General features: G+C 38.5%; 1 protein-coding gene across 2 annotated transcripts in view; it reads left to right on the plus strand.

Annotated features, from left to right (window-relative positions):
• The window catches only part of LOC116600183 (B-lymphocyte antigen CD20-like), a 47,570-nt gene that overhangs the window by 19,220 nt on the left and 5,712 nt on the right, over window positions 1–22,638 (plus strand). For both annotated transcript variants that reach the window (XM_032360308.1, XM_032360309.1), the window contains 2 exons: window positions 12,760–12,879; window positions 16,378–16,498. In XM_032360308.1, the coding sequence (XP_032216199.1) occupies window positions 12,760–12,879; window positions 16,378–16,498 (241 nt within the window). The remainder of the gene's footprint in view (window positions 1–12,759; window positions 12,880–16,377; window positions 16,499–22,638) is intronic.

A 22,638-nucleotide genomic window follows, 5' to 3' on the forward strand; every position in this document is an offset into this window, starting at 1 on the left:
CCCATCGGGTTATACGGGGCATTAAGGGAGGACCAAGAATCGATGTTTGACTATTCCCGAGGCCAGATTTAAAGTCCTTTCTGTTGTCCATTTCTGTCTTTCTGTGCCGTTTGCCCCTTGTACCCAGACTTCCTCTCCAGAGAGTTTTCCCACAGGCTTTAGTAATGATGAAAATGGGGCTCCCATGTCCACCAAAAAAATCAATTGATTTTCCTTCCACCTCAATTTTAACCCGAGGTTTGAGGAAGGGCTCCAAACCATGGCCCCTTTAGTCTTTGGTGGCCAGCGTTGCCGTTTTCTTCTTAGGGCACTCTCCGGCCCAGTGTCCTTTTTCCTTGCAGTAAGCACACTGATCTGAATCTAAGCCTTCCCACTGGCTTTCTCTGTGTTTAGGCTTTTCTTTCCATTGACCATCTCCTACCTGCCTTTTTCTTTTTCATGGACCTTTTTTTTTTTTTTTCTGTCTCCTTCCCGCCTCATGTAATGCCAAAACTTTAACCATTTTTTTTAGTCTGTTTTTCATCTTCTTGTGTATCCCTGTTGTTAAACACCTTTTCTGCTATTCCCACTAACTCAGTCAGATTCTTCCTTTCAAATCCTTCAATTTTCTGAAGTTTCTTCCTTATATCTGGGGCAGACTGACTGGCAAAGACAAGATTTACTGCCCTCTGATTTTAACATTTACTTGAATGGATCACCAATATAGATTTGCCATGACACAGGGCTTTAGTCTTCCTTCCTTAAATACTATGCCTCATTTGAACAGAAACATTTTAGAGGAAAATATTTATTAGTCTTTTTTTCCTTCTTGAGAATAACTCCATCAAAACTGATCTAATATGGTCAAATTTTTAACATATTTCATTGTTTCCTTTCAAACCTATAAACCAAGATAAATAAGTCACTTTCCCCAAGCCTTCTACAACTTACTATATACTCTCAAGTTTAGTTTTTATTATCTTCTTTCATATTCTGGTGCAACCAGATATTTTTACTTTAAGACAAAACTATTTACTCTCTTAGGCCCTCTTTTTTGTGTGTACAGTTCTTTTAAACTTACTATCAGTCAACTGCCTTTCCTCTGGTTTTTCAGACAACATTAAAACTTTCAATAAAAGCCTTATGGCGTTTTTCTTTTAGTAGTCCATCCTGACCATACCTAAAATTTTTTTTTTCTGAAAATTTCCCTTTATAAACCTTTTACAACTTTCTTTTGTATCCAAGTTTTGTCCCAAGCCATTTTCTTTTAAACAACTATCTCACTTAGGACAAAATTACCTTTTTCTTTAACAAAATGTATTCCCATTCCTTATTTTTCTTATGTATCTCCTACTTTTTTACATATAGGGTTATTTCCCTTACTTCCATCAGTCTTAGTTACAGTTAGCAGAATTTTCTATTCCTAGAAACGTTTCAGTGATGGTTAAGTATTAACCAATTGTGAATAGTTACAACAGAATTCTTAGAAGGCAAATTTATGAGTCAGTTAAGCACAAAACATGTTTACCAACAGATCCCAAAAGCACAAACTTAGTTCCAGCAACAAATGCTTTAGCATTTTATCCCATTTGGTTAAGACCTAGATGTCCATAATTTAATTCCATTTGCCATCCAACCAAAACCTTAAAGTTTCAGGTTACCAAAGACTTTGAAAGTTACTTTAACAATTACCCATTAAAACTTTGAGACAGACAATTAACCATCAGTTCAGTTATTTCTTTGTTAACAGATTTTAACAAATAGCATGAGCTTATTTGACCTTCAGTAAACTTTGATTGAAGTTTCACATTTACTGCTGTAACTTTAAAGACATGTCTATCTTAATTAAACCAACAAACTTAACTTAGTTCAAATACTGATTTATGTTTCACCTGGACTCACTCCACTTTTAATGTTTACCTGAGACACCGGTGGGAAGATCTGGAGTGGGGGGTGTTAGGTCCAGGGGCTGCTCTTCTTGCTCCTTGATAGTGAAGAGGGAAGGAGCCATGGTCAGGAAGCACCGAGGACTGTCTAGAGGCCGGTTATGCAGGTCACACCCAAGTTGGTGCAGAAACAGAAGGGGGAGTGCTGCCAGAAGGCAGAGAAAGGATTCTCAGTTTTAGAGAGTTTTCCTGGATAAACCTTGTCACCCAACTGGGTGGTTTCCTTGAAAATCCTTGAAATGCTGGAGAACAAGACTTAGGGGTGTCATAGGTCCTTTACTCTCTGCTTGCCCCATTTCTTCAAACACAACAAACAACACAACAGACAACAAAAGACAAGACAAAGACAACCGCAGACCAGACCCAGCAGCACTTCCTCAACCAGATATCAAGTCTAAGGATGTGCAAGATATAATCCCAACTCAAAAACATAACCTGCCGCTGGTGGGGATTTTTTTCAGTCCCCTGACAGCCTAGGGGGACTCAAACCCCCTGACCGCCTAGGGTGATGCAAACCCCTGACAGATCCCCTGACTGCCCAGGGGGACTCGAAACCCCTGGCAGATCCCCTGACCGCCTGGGGAACTCGAACCCCCTGGCAATCTCCCAGTGGAGGGATGGGGTGTCCCTGCTTCCACTCCAGCCCTGGGGAGCAATGCTGCGTCCAGCTTCTCCCCAGTGGGCTATACCCTGGAGCTCCACAACCAGACAGACAGACCAGATCCCACAGAATAAAATCTCGAGATCTTACCTCTGGAGGCTTTTCCCAGAAATTCTGATGCTGACTCAGTTCTCATCCTTTAATCGCGGATGAGCCCCCAGAATGTTGGGGTTCGTTATCAAATGAACGAGACTGAGACAAAGTGAAAGTTATGCAAAGCCTTATTCTATGCCAAGCATTAGAAGCTAGACTGACCAGCCAGGGGAACAAGACAGAGACAAAGTGAAAGTTATGTAGAGCATTATTCTATGCCAAGCATTAGAAGTCAGACTGACCGGCCAGGGCCACCTCCGCAGAGAGCCACCCCCTCCTGATCTCACAGGCTGGTTTTATAGGGCATAACTGCAGACCCAAGGTACGTGGCTTCTATTGTTAAGGCGTTTACTCCTGGAATCGATACCCGGAACCATACCAGGAACTATGGGAGCGTTTATTACCGGAATGAACAAGAGTGGTGAGAGTGGGCATCCTTGTCGTGTTCCTGATCTCAACGGGAAGGCTGCAAGCTTTTTCCCATTGAGGATGATATTTGCTGTGGGTCTTTCATAGATAGATTTTATGAAGTTCAGGAACGTTCCCTCTATCCCTATACTTTGAAGCATTTTAATCAGGAACTGATGCTGGATTTTGTCAAATGCTTTTTCTGCATCAATTGAGAGGACCATGTGGTTCTTCTCTCTTCTCTTATTAATTTGTTCTATCACATTGATTGATTTGTGAATGTTGAACCATCCTTGTAGCCCAGGAATGAATCCCACCTGGTCATGTTGGATAATCTCTTTAATGTGCTGTTGGGTCCTGTTTGTTAGCATCTTGTTGAGAATCTTAGCATCCATATTCATCAGTGATATTGGTCTGAAATTCTCCTTTTTGGTAGGGTCTTTGCCTGGTTTGGGGATCAAGGTAATGCTGGCTTCATAGAAAAAGTCTGGAAATTTTCCTTATGTTTCAATTTTTTGAAACAGCTTCAGGAGAAGAGGTGTTATTTCTTCTTTGAAGGTTTGGTAGAATTCCCCAGGGAATCCATCAGGTCCTGGGCTCTTGTTTTTTGGGAGGTTTTTGATCACTGCTTCAATCTCATTACTAGATATAGGTCTATTCAGGTTTTCGATTTCTTCTTGGTTCAATTTTGGGAGTTTATAGTTTTCCAGGAATGCATCCATTTCATCTAGGTTGCTTAGCTTATTGGCATATAACTGTTGATAATAACTTCTGATGATTGTTTCTACTTCCTGTGTGTTAATTATGATCTCTCCCTTTTCATTCATAATTTTATTAATTTGAGCTTTCTCCCTTTTCTTTTGGATTAGTGTGGCCAATGGTTTATTGATCTTATTGATTCTTTCAAAAAAAAAACAGCTTCTAGTTTCATTGATACGTTCTACTGTATATCTGATTTCTACCTCATATTGATCTCAGTTCTAATCTTGATGATTTCCCTTCTTATGTGTGGAGTTGGTTTGATTTGTTGTTGATACTCCAGTTCTTTAAGGTGTAGAGACAGCTGGTGTTTTCTGGATTTTTCAATTTTTTTGAGGGAGGCTTGGATGGCTATGTATTTCCCCCTTAAGACCGCCTTTGCTGTATCCCATAGGGTTTTTTTTTTGTTTTTTTTTTTTTGTTTTTAAAGATTTTATTTATTTGCCAGAGATAGAGAGAGAGAGTACACACAAGCAGGCAGAGAGGCAGGCAGAGGCAGCGAGAGAAGCAGGCTCCCCGCCGAGCAAGGAGCCCGATGTGGGACTCGATCCCAGGACCTTGGAATCATGACCAGAGCCGAAGGCAGCGGCTTAACCAACTGAGCCACCCAGGCGTCCCAATCCCATAGGTTTTGAACCAAAGTGTCTTCATTATCATTGGTTTCCATGAATTGTTTCAGTTCTTCCTTGATCTCCTGGTTGATCCAAGCATTCTTAAGCAAGATGGCCTTTAGCTTCCAGGTGTTTGAGTTCCTTCGGAACTTTTCCTTGTGATTGAGCTCCAGTTTCAAAGCATTATGATCTGAGAATGTGCAGGGAATAATCTCAATCTTTTGGTATCGGTTGAGTCCTGATTTGTGACCCAGTATGTGGTCTATTCTGGAGAAGGTTCCATGTGCACTTGAGAAGAATGAGTATTCTGTTGTTTTAGGGTGGAATATTCTGTATATATCTATGAGGTCCATCTGGTCCAATGTGTCATTCAATGCTCTTGTTTCTTTATTGATTTTCTGCTTCAATGATCTGTCTATTTCTGAGAGAGGCATGTTAAGATCTCCTACTATTAATGTATTCATATCAATATGGAAAGAAGTTCGTGGATGTAAACAACAATATGGCTCCATAGGCAATATGGAGTTGCTCTGGCTAAGCAGGCCCTAATAGTTAAACAGGTCTTTACATTAAATTGACCCTTAACAGTTCCACTGGGGGCTGTATAAGCAAGATTATCCAAGTTAAGTCTTATTAAGCAGGAGGCATTGGAGCAAAGGCTGAGGGAGAAAGTTAGCCATGCAGATAGCAGATGGAACAGCATTCCCACCAAAGGGATCAGCCATCAGAAAAACCAGAGTGAAAGCATGTCTGGCATGTTCTGGTGTGGAGGCCAGTGAAGCTCGGCTGCGGAGCTGAGGATATGGAGCCCTGATCCTATAGGGCCTCTTAGACAGGCTTTCACCCTGAGTAGAACATGGAGAGACTGTGGTATTCTGAGGAGTGATATGATGAGGGTGTGTCTTGAAAGGATCATTCTGACTGAAATTCTCTGATGATGGTGGCATGCGGGCGACACCAGGTTAGAAGTGGGGAGGAGAGTTCCGTGGCTCTTTCAGTCAGCCAGGGAAAAGAGGACAGTGGATTGGACAGAGTAGACCAAGTGGAGGGGATGGTAGGTGTTTGGCTACTGGATGTGTTGGAAGGTGATGCCAACAGGGGTTCCTGATGGGTGTAGGGTGTGAGAGAAAAAGAGAGGAATCAGGAACTAAAGCAAAGCTTTTGTCTTGAGCAATTGGAAGGACAGAATCAGGAATCTTAGGTATGAAATAATATTTAACATGATGAGACATGTTAAGGTCTCCAGTGGAGAGCCTAGCAAAGAAGAAAAGAGAAACAGGACCGAGCTCTAGGGCATTTCATCCTGAAGACTAAGAAGAGGAGAAAATGATATTTTTGGTATAAAAGATTCCTATCTTTAATGTTAAAGAATATCAATGTTCCTTATATTTTATTCATGTGTATTCTTTTGATTTAAAGCAAAAAAAAAGTATGTGGGGTATATTTCTTCTGCATGAACATTTTTTTATTATTTTTTTTTTAATGAAATGCTTTATGTGGCCCCCTCATTCAGGTCCAGATATTTGAGTTCAACAATTTTTTATTTTCTAAAAACATAACTATTCATTTTCATATTAACTTGGAAAAGTCTGTAGCTGCTTGGGTAAATATATACCACCTTCATCAATTCTGGTTTTTTTAAGTGTACAATTCAATCTTTTTAGTGTATTCGCAGATATGTGCAACAATCACCACAGTCAACTTTAGAACATTTTCAATACCCCAAAAAGTAACCATGCACCATTTAGCGACTGCTCCCCATACCACAACCCCCCATTTTCCCCAGGCCAAGGAAACCACTAGTTTATCTTCTGTCCCTGTAGATATATGCCTGTTCTGGACATTTTATTTAAAAATCAATTATTTTAAAAAGGCAATCATAGAATATGTAATTTTTATGAATGGCTTCTTTCACTTAGCCTAATGTTTGCAATGTTCACCTATATTGTAGTGTATGATATCAGAACTTTGTCCTTTCCATGGCTAAATAATATTGTATGGCACAGCTATGCTCTATTTTTTTAATCCATTCATCATCGATGAACATTTTGGTTGATTCCACTTTTAGCCATCATGAAGAGTGCTGTTATAAACACTTGTGTGCAACATTTTATTTGATGTGTTTTTAATTCTTTGTACTATATAAGTAGGAATGGAATTACAGGGCTGTTTGGTAACTCTGCACAACAATAGAGGAAATGACAGACGATGTTTCCAAAGGGACTCCACCATTTTTTTTTAAGATTTTATTTATTTATTGGACAGAGAGATCACAAGTAGGCAGAGAGGCAGGCAGAGAGAGAAGAGGAAGCAGGCTCCCCGCTGAGCAGAGAGCCTGATGCGGGGCTCGATCCCAGCACCCTGGGATCATGACCTGAGCCGAAGGCAGAGGCCTAACCCACTGAGCCACCCAGGTGCCCTGGGACTCCACCATTTTATATTCCCACCAACAGTGTGTGAGGGTTCCTACTTGTCCATATCCTCACCAACACTTACTATTACCTGACCTCTGACGCTAGCCATCCTAGGGGTCTGAAGGCTACACACCATGCATCTTTTCATATACTATTGGCCAATTGTATGTCTTCTTTGGAGGAATGTCTGTTCAAATCTTCTACCCATCTTAAAATTAGTTATTAACCTTTTATTATCATTCAGTCATAAGAGCTTTATGTAATCTACATACAAGCCCTTATCAGATATATGATCTGCAAATGTTTTTCCTTTCTATAGATTGTATTTTCACTTTCTGAATAGTCCTTTGAAGCACAGAAGCTTTAATTTTGTTGAAGCCTGAACTTCTCTATTTTTCTTTTTATGTTCTTGCTTTTGATGTCATGTTTAAGAATCCATTGCAGAAACCAAAGACATGAAGATTTATGCCTGTTTTCATATAGGCATTTTATAGTTTTAGTTCTTATATTTAGGTCTCTGATCCATTTTGAGTTAATTTTTGTTGATGATGTAATGTAAAGGCATTCTTTCATTTTTTGCCTGTGAATATCCAGTTGTCCCAATGTCATTTTTGAAAAGACTATTTCTCCCCCATTAAATTTTCTCAGCACCCTTGTGAGTTTGTTTCTGAACTTTGAATTCTATTTCGTTAGTCAATATGTCTATTCTTACTACAAGTACCACAAAGTTTTGATTACTTTGTAGTACATTTTGAAATCAGAAAGTGGGAGTCCTTCAATTTTTGCTCTTCTTTTTCAAGATGTTCATTTGCTGTTCTGTTCTCTTTCGATGCCTATGAATTTTAGGATCAGCTTATCAATTTCTGTAAGGAAAAACAGCTGGGATTCTGACAGGGATCACGCTGAAGCTACAGTTCAATTTGGAGAGTATTGATCTTAACAGTATTAAATCTTCATGTCCATATGAACATGGACTTTTTTCATTACTTTTTCACAAATGTTTTTTTAGTTTTCAGGGTATAAGTTTTGATCTTTATAAATTCAACTTATTCTTAAATAGTTTATTCTTTCTGATGCTATTATAGATGGAATTGTTTTCTTAATTTTATTTTCCGGTGGTTCATTTCCAGTGTAAGGAATACCACTGATTTTCTTACATCAATCTTGTATCCTGTCGTTTTGCTGAACTCATTTAGTAGTTCTAATAGTTTTCAGTGTTTTCCTTAGGATGTTCTGTAGAAATGAACGTGTAATCTGTGAATAGATCCTTGACCAATTTGGATGACTTTTGTTTCTTTCTTTTTTTTTTTTTTTTTTTTTTTGCCTAACTGCCCTGGCTATAACCACTAGTACATTGTTGAGTAGAAGTTGTGAGAGCAAATGTTCTTATCTTTTTCTGATCTCAGGAGGAAAGCTTCCAGCGGTATGCAATAAGTAAACAAACCAATAAGTATGTTCGTTATGGGTATTTCTTAGATACCTTTCCTAGGTTGAGGAAGATGCTGCCTAGTTCAGTTTCTTGAGTGTTTTAAACATGAAAGTGTCTAGGATATTTGTCAAATGCTTTTTCTGCATCTATTGAGATGATCATGCAGTTGTTTTTTATTATATTGTGGTGTATTACATTAATTGATTTTTGGAAATTTTGGCCTTCCATTGGTGGAATAAATCTCATTTGGCTATGGTTTATGATGCTTTTTATACGTTGCTGGGTTAAGTTTGATAGCATCTTGTTGAAGGTTTTTGCATCCATGTTCAAAGAGATATTAGTATACAGTTTTGTTGTTGCTGTTGTGATGTCTTGGTCTGGTTATGGTATCAGAGTAATACTGGCTTCCTACAATGAGTGAGGAAGTGTCTCCTCTTATTCTATTTTTGGAAGAGCTTGTGAAGAACTGATATTAATTCTTCTTTAGATATTTTGTAGAAGAGACCATTGAAGTCATCTGGAACTGTGCGCTTTTTTTTTTTTTTTGAGAGAAAGGGGGAGCACCAATGGAAGCAGAGGGAGAAGCAGACTATCCGCTGAGCAGGGAGCCTGATGCAGGGGCTCCATCCCAGGACCCTGAGATCATGACCTGAGCTGAAGGCAGACACTTACCTGACCCGCCCAGGTGCTGTTGGAACTGTGCTTTTTCTTCACGAAAGTTTTTTATTATTATTCTAGATCTCTTGGTTTGTTACAGATGATCTATCCAAATTTTCCATTTCTTCTTGAGTCAGTTGTAGTGTTTTACCTGTTGCTTAAGAATTTTTCCATTTCATGTGGGTTATCTAACTGTTGCCATTAAATTGTCCCTAGTCAGGCAGATCTTTCTTTGCTTGTTTAATCATTTACTTTAGATATATGGCATTTTTTAATGACTACTTTGAAATCTTTGTCTAATAAAGATTGCATCTGGCCACTCTCATAGTTTCTGTTACCTGCTTTTTTTTCTGGTGTATGGGTCAAAGTGCATAGTTGTATACACATTTCTGTTTCTTTGTCTCATAAATTTTTTGTTGTTGGAAACTAGGTTTAGATAATACATTGTAGCAACTCTGGGTCCTCATTCTCCACCCTACAGCTTGTTTTTCAACTCTGGGCACTCATTCTCCACTCTACAGCTTGCTTTTTTTTTTTTAAGATTTTATTTATTTGAGAGAGAGGGAGAGGAAGTTGGAGCAGGGGTGGGGGTGGGGCGGCCGAGGGAGTAGCAGCCTCCTGGCTGAGCAGGGAGCCCCATGCAAGGCTTAATCCCAGGTCCTGGGATAATGACCTGAGCAGAAGGCCAACACTTAACTGCTTAACTGACTGAGCTACTCAGGTGTCCCTAGGATTTGTTACTGTTATTAGATTTTTTTTTTTTTTAAAGCCTGGCTGAAATAATTTAGTGGAGTCTATTTCTTCCCCTCAGTGTCAAATTGCTTCTCAGGGGTGGGTGCAGCTTTAGGTATACCCGCAGCCCCCCTAGGATGCCTGTTTCTCCCCCAGACAAAACCTCTGAGCCAAAGCTCTGGTGCTAGGATGGGGGTGGACACAGGGACAAAGGAGTGCTTCTCTCTGGGTGACACCCCTACTTTAATAACCAAGGGCTTTGGGGCACCTGGGTGGCTCAGTGGGTTAAGCCTCTGCCTTCGGCTCGGGTCACGATCTCGGGGTCCTGGGATCGAGCCCCTCATCGGGCTCCCTGCTCGGCGGGGGAGCCTGCTTCTCCCTCTCTCTCTGCCTGCCTCTCTGCTTGTGATCTCTCTCTCCATCAAATAAATAAATAAAATCTTTAAAAAATAATAATAATAACCAAGGGCTTAGAGCTGCCCCAGGTCTCTGTTTGCCTCTCATGCTGTGGAACTCCTACCCCTTAAACAAAGGCAAGGGTAATCATGGTCTAGTACTCTCACTGGCACTGCAACCAAGATGGGCCCTCATCCCACAAGTAGGGACTAGGCAAAAGAAGAGAGTCCCCCTCTCTTGGCTGCACTCACTGCAACTTGGCATCAGTTGCAAGGAGCTGGAAGCAAGATTAGAAATGCTCACTAGATGACCTGCTCCTCCAAGGGCGAGAACACTAGCCAGCTCTCTGAGTGGGATCTGGTGGGAAAGGATCCTGCACTAACCGAGACTGGTCTTGCTCACTGGGAAGGGGGCAAGTGGGCATGGCTCTTGGTTTGGATACCACAGACCCCTATGGTTTTGATGGCGCTTTCTAGATTTTCTTGAATAGGTGTTTCTTCATTTGTCATAGGCCATTAGGACTATTTCCAGAAATTTTAAATGTCAGGGTGTTTTGTTTTTTTGTTTTGGGGGGGTTTTTTAGTAATTTTCACAAGTTTGGTTGAGGAGTTGATCCATGGAGTTCCTCGCACTGCCATGACAAAGGCAGAATGCATCAAAAATAATGATGTTGTAGATTTACCTCAAATGCTTGACTCATATTTGGAATATAATGCGCAGATGATCATAGGGGAACAGAGGGAAAACTGAATGGGAAGTCATCAGAGAGGGAGACAAACCATGAGAGACTCTTAACTATAGGAATTAAACTGAGGGTTGCTGGAGGGGAGGTAGGTGGAGGGGTGGGGTAATTGGTGATGGGCATTAAGGAGGCCACGTGATATGATGAGCTCTGTTATGTACAACTGATGAATTATTGAGCTCTACATCTGAAACAAATGATGTAATACTATATGTTGGCTAAAAGGAAAAAAAATACTTGATTACTATTTTTTTGGAATATAAATGTCTTTCTCTAGGTGATCCTGGTTCATAAGCCTCTCTGACCTCATAAATGGTCATAGGGTAAGTGTGCAGAGACATTGTAAATGTGTGTTTGCTTGAGTGTACCACTCCTGGCTTTGTACTAAGGAGGGGTCTTTCTAGCCGAAACATTCAGCGATATTGTTCTGCACTTCAAAAAGATAAAATTGGAATTCTTAGCACAGCATACTAGAGTCTTCATAATCCATCCTCTGCCCACTCCTCCAGCCACACTATATCCAACTCCCCTTCATGCCTTGCGTTCCAGCCACACTGAAATCTTCATTTTCCTAAAGACCTGCTTTCCCATATATCTGAAGTTTTGCATACACTATTCTCTCTTCCATAATACATTTTTTCAATTTTGTTCACCACTGTGAACGGAATCTGGCTATATCAAGGAGAGACAGGATCTACTAGAAAGAAGCCAGGGTCATAGCACCTAGGAGGTGAAGGACCAAGCTTAGAAAATACACAGGATCTGAGAAATTTCCAGAGGCCAGAAACAGAAAGTCCAAAGTACCACAGCTATTTCTTTCAGCAAAGAGAGTCTGGCCAGGTTGTTACCGTCACTAGACATCATATTTTCTGTCTAGCACCCAAAGGTCCCACTGCCCCCACTGCATGACATCCCACCTGCCAGTTCTAGGAACGAATTCCAGTCTTTTGTTCTTCTCTAAGTTACTTGCTCAAGATCCACAACCCTTAAGAGTAACATTTCACTGGCAATGTCCTGGCTCTGCCTCCTGTGGATTGAAGAAAGGGAGGTAGGTCCTTCCTCTTCTGGCCGTTGTAGTAAAGTCTGATAAATTTCTTTTATAAAGACCAAGCCTTGATGTAATGAGCTCTGGGTGTCATACACAAATAATGAATCATTGAACACTACATCGAAAACTAACAATGTACTCTATGTTGGCTAATTGAATTTAAATAAATAAAAACTAAGCCAGTGAGAAGAGTACCTGGAATGAAAGGAGGCTGCCTGCTAGACAATCAAAAATGAGTATGCCCACTTAAGTTCTTTCTTTGGTTGACCATCAAATCACCTCCTTCTTCCCATTATTTAAAAAAAAAAAAAATCCTCTTTCAAACATAACTATCCTCTGACACATGCATACAAAACCCATGGAGCCCCTTTCAAAAGAGCAGAATTTCTCTTCACAGGTCATGCAAGTTCCACAGTGTCGTTCTGAAGAGAGCAGATGCTATTTTGAAGGCAGCTGGGAACTATGGAAAGTTATTTGGTAGTAAGGTGACCTTACTGGGGTAGGAATGACACTGGCAAATCCTGGACCTGAAGCTAATTCATAGCATGACATTTATGAAATTTTATTGAATGAAACCGTCATCTTGTCTCCTCCATTTGATTGTGAGATGCTTGAGTAGAAGCCTGGGTTTACCCCTAGCACAACATTTAGCACGTTGCAGGCACTGTTTAATTATTTGTTGAATAAACTAAAAAAAAAAAAAAAAAAAAAAAGGTTTTTTCCTGTTGGGTTCCAGACAAATTTGAGACAGAATCCCGATATCAATCACAGTAAGATTCCAGAGAATCAGATAAAAAATTTCCAACTTGAATGCTCTAGAGCAGACAACAGACTGATTGCTTCATCAAAACCTGCCCATGACCAGTATTCTTTGTCTTTTACAGCTTATTTATAGCCTTGTTATGAACATCTTAAGTGTCTGCTTTTCTATAATTGGTATAATGATACTAAGTATTGCCTGTTTCACATATCATGCAGACACCGACGAATATGTTTGGACACATGTAAGTACCAAGTTTAGTAACAATAGGATCCAAATTTTAGATATAAATGAAAAAACTATGGTAAGTGATGTATGTTGCAGTGGGCAAGGTATGGAAAACACAGCCAAATTTGACAATCATCTTTGGTATGGAAATATACAAACAAACTGTGTCTCCTCCAAATTTTTACCATGGGAATATGAAAAAATCATTTTTAGTCCAGCTAAAGAAACACTAGAAGCCTCGGAGAGAGGTCAGGACTATCATTATGTGAAGATAAAGTGATAGGATACCTAGAAAACTCCGAAGACTCAGCTAAAAAACCACTGCAACAAAACAGTTTAGGAAAGTAACTGGGTAAAGAAAAATGTAGACAATTAATACATTTTTTTTTTTTAGAGAGAGAGAGAGAATCTTAAGCAGACTCCATGCCCAGTGCAGGGCCCAACGTGGGGCTTGATCTCACAACTCTGAGATCATGACCTGAGCTGAAATCAAGAGTTATATGCTTAACAAACTGAGCCATCCAGGCTTCTAATACATTTTCTTTGTACTAGAAATCACCACTTTGGGTGCTAAAGTAGGAAAAATAATAAATGCCTAATCAAAATAATAGCAAAGCTACAAAAACATAATGAGAAGAACTGAATACTGTTCAGAAACTACATTCTTGAATGCAAACTCATATCATAAAATTGCAAGATTCTGCAAATTAATACATAAATGTGATCGATTCCATTTAGAATCCCAACACAGGCGGCTCCTGGGTGGCTCAGTTGTTAAGCGTCTGCCTTTGGCTCAGGTCATGATCCCAGGATCCTGGGTTCGAGCCCCACATCAGACTCTCTGCTCAGCGGCAGCCTGTTTGTCCCTCTCTCACTCCCCCTGCTTGTGTTCCCTCTCTCACTGTGTCTCTCTCTGTCAAATACATAAATAAAATCTTAAAAAATAATAGAATCCCAACAAAGGTTTGGGAGGGAATGCAATAAAACTACTGTAAAATGTGTATGGATGGGGAAAAGATTGTGAGAAAGGTGCCAATGATGCCAGTGGTTGGGGAGGGACAAACAACTTGCTGAACCAGATATGAAAATATGTGATTAAGCCATTATAAGAAAAATAGTGTAATATTTATACACAAAAAGAAAAATTGGTCAAAGTACAGAGAGCTGAGAAGTAAATCTTAGTACAGGCAAAAAATATTCTTTTATGGAAGATCGTTTTACCAGGCAATATGGAAAAGGTGAAACTTGATAAAGTAACATTAAATCAATGAGCTCTCCATTTCAAGCAAAATAGTAATGGGCTCCATTTTCCCAATGTGTAAAAAGAAATCACAGATTAAATGAATGAGCATAAATAAATAAGTAAATAAATAAGCATTAAAAACCACTGGAAAGTGGTATAAAGTATAGAATTAGTACCTCAGTTACAAAAGAAAAAAGAAAACCAGGAAGTGTTCCTGGGTGGCTCAGCCTGCTAAGTGCATGCCTTTGCTTGGTTAGGGTCATGACCCCAGGGTCCTGGGCTCCCTGCTCAGTGGGGAGTCTGCTTCTCCTTCTTCCTCTATCCTTCCGCTCCATTTATCTTCTCTCACTTGCTCTCTCTTTCAAGTAAATAAATAAATCATTTTTTAAAATTAAGTAAAGTAATAAATAAAAAAGAAAACCAAAAATTAAAAAGGAAAAAGAAACGCCTTTCATGCCTCAAATATTTACATCTTTCATATGCTACAGGCTGAGATAAGAATAGCCTAAAGAGAGGGACCTCAGCAGGCCCTGAGAACAGAAATCTAAACTGTTGCCCTGTTGGGTTTTGAGCTTGCTTGGGGTCCATGACCCTTTTTTCCTCCTCATATCTCCCTTTTGAAATGGAAATATCTATCCTGTGTCTGTCCTACCAGTTATGTCTTAGAAGTAGATAGCTCATTTCCTGGTTTCACAGGTCTACAGATGGAGAAGCATTTTGCCCTGAAATGAACAATTCTGTGAGTCTCATCCATAGCTAATTAAGATAATTTAGATGATGAGATTTGGGGCTTTTTGACCTGAGGACATTTAGGTCATTGGAGTTGATGTCAAAACTTTTGTAGATATCAGGATCAGGTAAATATGTTTTATACACGGGAGGGACATGAATGTAGAGGCGGGACAGAGACAGACTGTTATGGGTTGAATTGTGTCCCCAAAAAAGACATGTCTTCACCCACAGTACTTCAGAAAGTGACATTATCTGAGAACAGGGTCTCTGCAGGTGGAATTATTTCAGATGAGGTCATGCAAGAGTAGGATAGGCCATTGGTCCAATATAGCAAGTGTCCTTATAAGAAGAAAGAAATCTGGACACAGGCATGGAAGGAAGATGGCCATATAAACATAGCAGCAGAGGTTATAGTAATGCTACTACAAGCCAAGAACACTTGAGGCTACCAGAAGCTGAAAGAGGCAAGGAAAAATCCTCCCCTAAAGGCTTTGGAAAGAGAATTCTCTTGCTAAGGCCAATGCACTCTTTTTGGACTTCTACCCTCCAAAACTGTGAGACAATAAATTTCAGTTGTGTTAAGCCACACAGATGTGATGATTTATTACAGCATCCCTGGGAAACTAATATGGCAGACCAGTGAATGGCCACACACTTTTCTCTTTCCATGTTCTAAACCAACTAAGATAAGATACAAGAAATCAAGCAGATGTAGATGAAACTATAAGCTTTATTGTGATTATTATAGTTGGAGAATAAGTCTTAAATCTTTGACCAAAATAAGCCTTCTGATACCTCCTTCCATAAATTAAACTTATCTACCTAGTTGCAAATAAATGATAGGTCTCCCAGTACTGTAACCAGACAATTCTCAGAATCTGGGGTCATAAAGACAAACACTTCTGAAAAAAGAACCCAGAAAGGATAAAATCACCAAGTAGATAAATCTCTGCTTCTCAAATGGGGAATTTTAAGTAAGGAGCACTGAGACACACTAGAAGCCACTCTTAAAGCTGAAACTCCTACTTCAGGCCATGGTAGAAACGTGGGAAGGGAGGAAGATTGGCTCCACCTAATACATGTAATAATGCCTACAACATGGGGGTCAAAAGAAAATAGAACATGCAAATGGTAGGTGCACTAAATGGAAAAGCATAAAACACAAGTCATGCCATCAGTCTTACCAAAAGAGAAAGTATAAAGAGAGAAAAGATGGGCATTCAGTACCAAATCCTGAAGAATTCCACCCACCCCACAGTACTAAGGTAAGCTCTCTGCTTTTCAGTCTTGTCACATGTAGAAGAGAAATAAAAGTATCCAACTTGTAGGGTTGTTGCTAGAAGAAGTACTTAACAGAATGCAAGGTACATATGTCAGTACTTCATAAATTTTGTTCTTGTGAAAAATACACAAAAGTAATCATAGTTATGTGAGACTGATATGATGAATGGTATTTATTCCCCCTTATTAAGTATTGTTCTTGTGTAATTTTTAAATGGCTAATTAATATGAGAAATTTTTCTTTTCTTTTTAATTCAGATGGCTGGTAGTATGCTTTTACAATATTTACTCTTCAGCACTATCTCGGAAGTGATCTGTGCATGCATAACAATCAGATGGATTTCAGTAGCTTTAAATCATCCAAAATACAATGAAAAGAGTGAGTAATTTTGCTTCTGGAGGGATGATCAGGATAGAACAGCTTCTGTTAAGAACCCCCTCTTCCAGAAAACATCAAAACCCTAGAGGAGAACACAGGCAGTAACCTCTTTGCCATCATTGTAGCAATTTCTTACTAGATATGTCTCCTGAGGAAAGAGAAACAAAAGCAAAAAATAAACTATTGGGACTTCAACAAGATAAAAAGTTTCTGCACAGAGAAGAAAACAAGCAATACAACTAAAAGGTAACTCATGGAATGGGAGAAGATGTTTGCAAGTGACATACCTGATAAAGGGTTTGTATCTAAAACATATAAAAACTTATAAAACCCAACACCCAAAAAAACCCCAAAAAATCCAGTTAAAAAATGGACAGAAGACATGAATAGATATTTTTCCAAAGAAGATGTACAGATGGCCAACAGACACATGAAAAGATGCTCAACATCACTCATTATCAGGGAAATACAAATCAAAACCACAGTGAGATAATACCTCAGACCAGTCAGAATAGCTAAAATTAACAACACAGGAAACAATAGATATTGGCAAGGATGCAGAGAAAGGGGAACACTCTTACACTTTTGGTAGGAATGCAAACTGGCTCATCCACTCTGGAAAACAGTATGGAGTTTCCTCTAAAAGTTAAAAATGGAACTACCCTATGATCCAGCAGCAGCTCTACTAGGAATTTAGCCAAAGGATACATAAGTATTGATTTGAAGGGATACATGCAGCCTGATGTCTTTTAGATTTGCATCACCCAGGAGATTAATAAAGGAAATACATAGACTGAAGAGGTTTCACGGGTCATACTAGTAATATGGGGGCACCAAATGCTATAGACTCTGAAGTGCAAATTTAGTTATAAATTTTTGTTTCCAAAATTTGAGATCTTCATATTCCTTCAGATAATAAAGATTTTAGAGGACCCTGAAGAGATTACTTCTGGAATAGAAACATAAGGCTCTCTAAAAAAAGACATAGAGATTCCAAAGCAGAAAAATACATAATAATTAAAATGATAATATCGCTCAAGGAGCTCAACAGAATACTTGATTTGACAAAAGAAATGATCCACAAGCTTAAAGATAGGTCAATTGATAGGTCAAAATGCCAAAAGGCAAAGACTAAGAGAAAATCTTGAAATCAGCCAAAAACAAGGAATTCATCCTGAAAAGGTAATCTTCAATAAAATTCCTCATCAGAAACCATGGAAGCCAGAAGACAGCAAGTGGGATGACATCTTCAGAGCACTGAAAGAAAATACCATCAACCAAGAATTATATAGAATATTGTAATAATATTAATAATAAGATAATATTGACAATAAATTAAAAAATAATTCAAAATAATAAAAATAAAAATGTAAAGTGGTATAAAAGAAAAATAATTAAATAAAATGGCATGAAAGAAAACATTCATGTAACATAAACAAGAGCAATACTGGACAAACAGAATAACAAAGACATACGATATAGAAAACTGCAAAATAATAGACGTAAACCCTATTTTATTTGTAACTACATTAAATGTATATGGATTGGACACTAATCACAAGGCAGAGATTGGCAAAATGGATTTTTAAAATGTATTCGAATTAAATGCTATATATGAGAGACACACCTTAGATTCAAAGACACAAATAGGTTGAACATAAGTATGGAAAAATATATGCTATAAACAGAAACGAAAAGAGAGGTGGAACAACTATAATAACATCAGACAAAACAGACATTATGACAAAAGTTGTTATTAGACATAAGGAAGACATTCTTAAAATGATTTTTTTTAAGTTCAGTCCACCAGGAATACATAGAAATTGTAAGCAAATATGCACTAACAAGAGTCCTGAAATACATGAAGCAAAAACTGGCAGATTTGACAAGGGAAACACAAAATTTTAACCAACTGAGCCACCCAGGTGTCCCGGAAACACAAAATTTTAAAAACAACAGTTGGCAACTTCAATACCCCATATTCAATAATTTACAGGAATTGTGCAAAAGGGAAAGGCTATAGGAGAAATTGAATGACATAATTAACCAACTAGACCTAATAGATGTCTGTACAACATTCCACCCAATAACACAGAGTACATGTTCTTTTCAGGTGCACATAGATTATTCTCTAGGATAGACCATATTTTAGGTTGTAAAACAAGTCGCAATGAATTAGAAAAATGGAAATCATGCAAAGTATGATTATAATGGAATTAAATCAGAAATCAATTAAAGAAGGAAGTTTTAAAATGTCACCAATATGTGGAAATGAAGCAGCACACTCCTCAATTACCAAAAGGTCAAAGAAGAAACCAAAAGGAAAACTAGAAAACATTTTGAGATGAATAAAACAAATACCAAAGGAGCACATGCACCCAAGATGTTTATAGCAGCAATGTCCACAATAGCCAAACTATGGAAAGAACCTATATGTCCATCAACAGATGAATGGGTAAAGAAGCTGTGAGATATATCTATCTATCTATCTATCTATCTATCTATCCACACACACACACACACACACACACACACACACAGGAATACTATGCAGCCATCAAAAGACATCTTGCCATTTGCAACAACGTGGATGGAACCAGAGGGTATTATTTTTAGCGAAATAAGCCAATCAGAGAAAGACAATTATCATATGATCTCTCTGATATGAGGAACTTGAGAGGCAGGGCAGAGGGTTGTGCAGGGTAGGGAAGGAAAAAGTGAAACAAATGGGATCAAGAGGGAGACAAGCCATAAGAAACTCTTAATATCACAAAACAAACTGAGGGTTACTGGGGGGGGGGGGAGGTAGGGATAGGGTGGCTGGATTATGGACATTGGGGAGGGTATGTGCTACAGTGAGTGCTATGAGTGCTGTGTAAGCCTGATGATTCACAGACCTGTACCCCTGGGGCAAATAATACATTATATGTTAATTTTTTAAAATATACAACATACCATGACTTACTTGATGTATCTAAAGTACTGCTTAGAGGAAAATCTATAGCTATAAATACTATATTTTTTAAAAGGATAAAAGTCTGAACTCAAAAACCTAACTTTCCAACTATGGAAACTAGAATGGGGTTGGGGAGATACGTAAAATAAGTGAAGGGCATGAAAGAGTACAGCTATCATGACAAGCCCTGCGTAATATACAGAATTGTTGAATCACTATATTGTCCACTTGAAAGTAATATAACACTGTATGTTAACTATACTGGAATTAAAATTAATTAAATCTTATAAATATTTAAAAACTAAACTAGAAGAGAAGAGAAAACTAAACCCAAAGTGAGAGGAAGAATGGAAATAATCAAGACTGTGATGGAAAAAATGAAATAAAGAAGAGAACAATGACAGAGAAAAACAATTAAACCAAAAGCTGACTCTTTCAAAAGAACTCCCATCCCCCAAAGACAAATCTTTAGCTATGCTCAGAAAGGAAAAAAAAGATTTGAAATCCGTTACTGAGGGGTGCCTGAGTGGCTCAGGTGGTTAAGCGACTGCCTTCCGCTCAGGTCATGAACCTGGAGTCCTGGGATAGAGTCCCACATCCGGGTCTCTGCTCAGCAGGGAGTCTGCTTCTCCCTCTGACCCTCCCTTTCTCATGCTTTCTCTCTCACTCTCAGTCTCTCTCTCTCTCAAATAGATAAATAAAATCTTTTTAAAAAAATAATTCTGTTACTGAAATCATAAATGAAAGGTGGAATATGACTAACTACCTTACAGAAATAAAACAGACTAAAAGAGGATACTGTGTATAATGATATGCAAACAGTTTAGTTAAACTACATGAAATGGACAAATTCCTACAAATATACAAACTACTGAAACTGTGTCAAGAGGTAATAAAATCTGGCCTCATCAAATGAGTTTGGAAGATTTCCTTCCATTTCTATTTTTTGAAACATCTTCAGTAAAATAGGTATTAATTTCTTCTTTAAATGTTTGGTAGAATTCTTCTGGGAAGGTATCTGACTCTGAACTCTTGTTTTTTGGGATGTTTTTGATTATTGCTTCATTTTCCTTGCTGGTTATTGGTCTGAACCCAAAACCAAAGACCCCATCAAAATGGAGAATTATAGACCAATATCCCTGATGAACATGGATGCCAAAATACTCACCAAGATACTAGCCAATAGGATACAACATTACATTAAAAAGATTATTCACCACGACCAGGTGGGATTTATTCCTGGGATACAAGGGTGGCTCAACATTTGCAAATCAATCAATGTTATAGATCACATTAATGAAAGAAAGACAACAACCATATGATCCTCAACTGATGCAGAAAAAGCATTTGACGAAATATAACATCCTTTCTTGATTAAAACTTGATTAAAAATTATAAGCATAGAGGGGACATACTTCAATATCATAAAAGCCATCTACAAAAGCTATATCACTCTCAAGAGAGAAAAGCTGAGAGCTTCTCCCTTAAGGTCAGGAACATGACAAGGATCCCCACTGTCACCACTATTGTTCAACATAGTACTAGAAGTCCAGGCCTCAGCAAGCAGACAACAAAAAGAAATAAAAGCATTTACATTGGCAAAAAAAAAAAAGTAGTCAAACTCTCACTCTTTGCAGATGACATAATACTTTATACAAAAAACACAAAAGACTCCACCTCAAAATTGCTAGAACTCATACAGTAATTCAGCAACATGGCAGGATTCAAAATCAATGCACAGAAATCAGTTGGATTTCTATATATTAACAATGTGACTGAAGAAAGAGAAATTAAGGAATCAATAAAATTGCACCAAAAACCATAAGATACTTAGGAATAAACCTAACTAAAGAGGTAAAGGATCTGTAGTCTAAAAACTACAGAACACTGTGAAAGAAAATTAGGAAGACACAAAGAGATGTAAAAACATTCCATGTTCATGGATTGGAAGAACAAACATTGCTAAAATGTCTATGCTGCCCAGAGGAATCGACACACTCAGTGCAATCCTATCAAAATACCATCAACACTTTTCACAGAGCTGGAACAAATAATCCTAAAATTTGTATGGAACCAGAAAAAAAAAATAGCCAAGGGAACATTGAAAAAGAAAACCAAAGCTGGGGGGCATCACAGTGTTTGACTTCAAGCTGTATTACCAAGCTGTGATCATCAAGACAGTATGGTACTGGCACAAAAACAGACACATAGATCAATGGAACAGAATAGAGAGCCCAGAAGTGGCCCCTCAACTCTGTGGCCAACTAATTTTCAATAAAGCATTAAGAATATCCAATGGAAAGAAAGACAGTCTCTTTAATAAATAGTACTGGGAAAATTGGACAGCCACATTTAGAAGAATGAGACTGGACCATTCTCTTACACCATACACAAAAATAAACTCAAAATGGATGAGAGATCTAAATGTGAGACAGGCAGAAACCTCTTCCACCTTGGCTGCAGCAACTTCTTGCAAGATATGTCTCTAAAGGCAAGGAAAACAAAACAAAAATGAACTATTTGGGACTTCATCAAGATAAAAAGCTTCTGCACAACAAAGGAAACAACAAAACTAAAAGGTAACCTATAGAATGGGAGAAGATATTTGCATATACAGAGGGTGGGTATCCAAGATCTATAAAGAACTTCTCAAATTCAACACCCAGAAAAACAAATAATCCAATCAAGAAGTGAGCAGAAGAAATAAGCAGACACTTCTCCCAAGACAGGCGTACAAATGGCCAACAGACACATGATAAAATGCTCAACATCACTCAGCATCAGGGAAACAGAAATCAAAACCACTTGATATACCACCTTACACCAGTTGGAATGGCCAAGATTAACATGACAGGAACATCAAATGTTGGTGAGAAAGTAAACCTCTTACACCGTTGGTAGGAACGCTTACACCATTGGTGGGAATACAAGCTGGTACATCCACTCTGGAAAACAGTATAGAGGTTCCTCAAGAAAAAACAAAGCTACCCTATGACCCACAATTGCACTATTGGGTATTTACCACAAAGATACAGATGTAATGAAAAGAAGGGGCAAGGGCATCCCAATGTTCATAGCAGCAATGTCCACAATAGCCAAACTGTGGGAGGACCCAAGGTGTCCTTCAACAGATGGATGGATAAAGAAGATGTGGTTCATATATACAATGGAATATTACTCAGCC

The sequence above is a fragment of the Mustela erminea genome, chromosome 9 (genome assembly GCF_009829155.1).
Source record: "Mustela erminea isolate mMusErm1 chromosome 9, mMusErm1.Pri, whole genome shotgun sequence".
NCBI classification, from domain to species: Eukaryota; Metazoa; Chordata; class Mammalia; order Carnivora; family Mustelidae; genus Mustela; species Mustela erminea.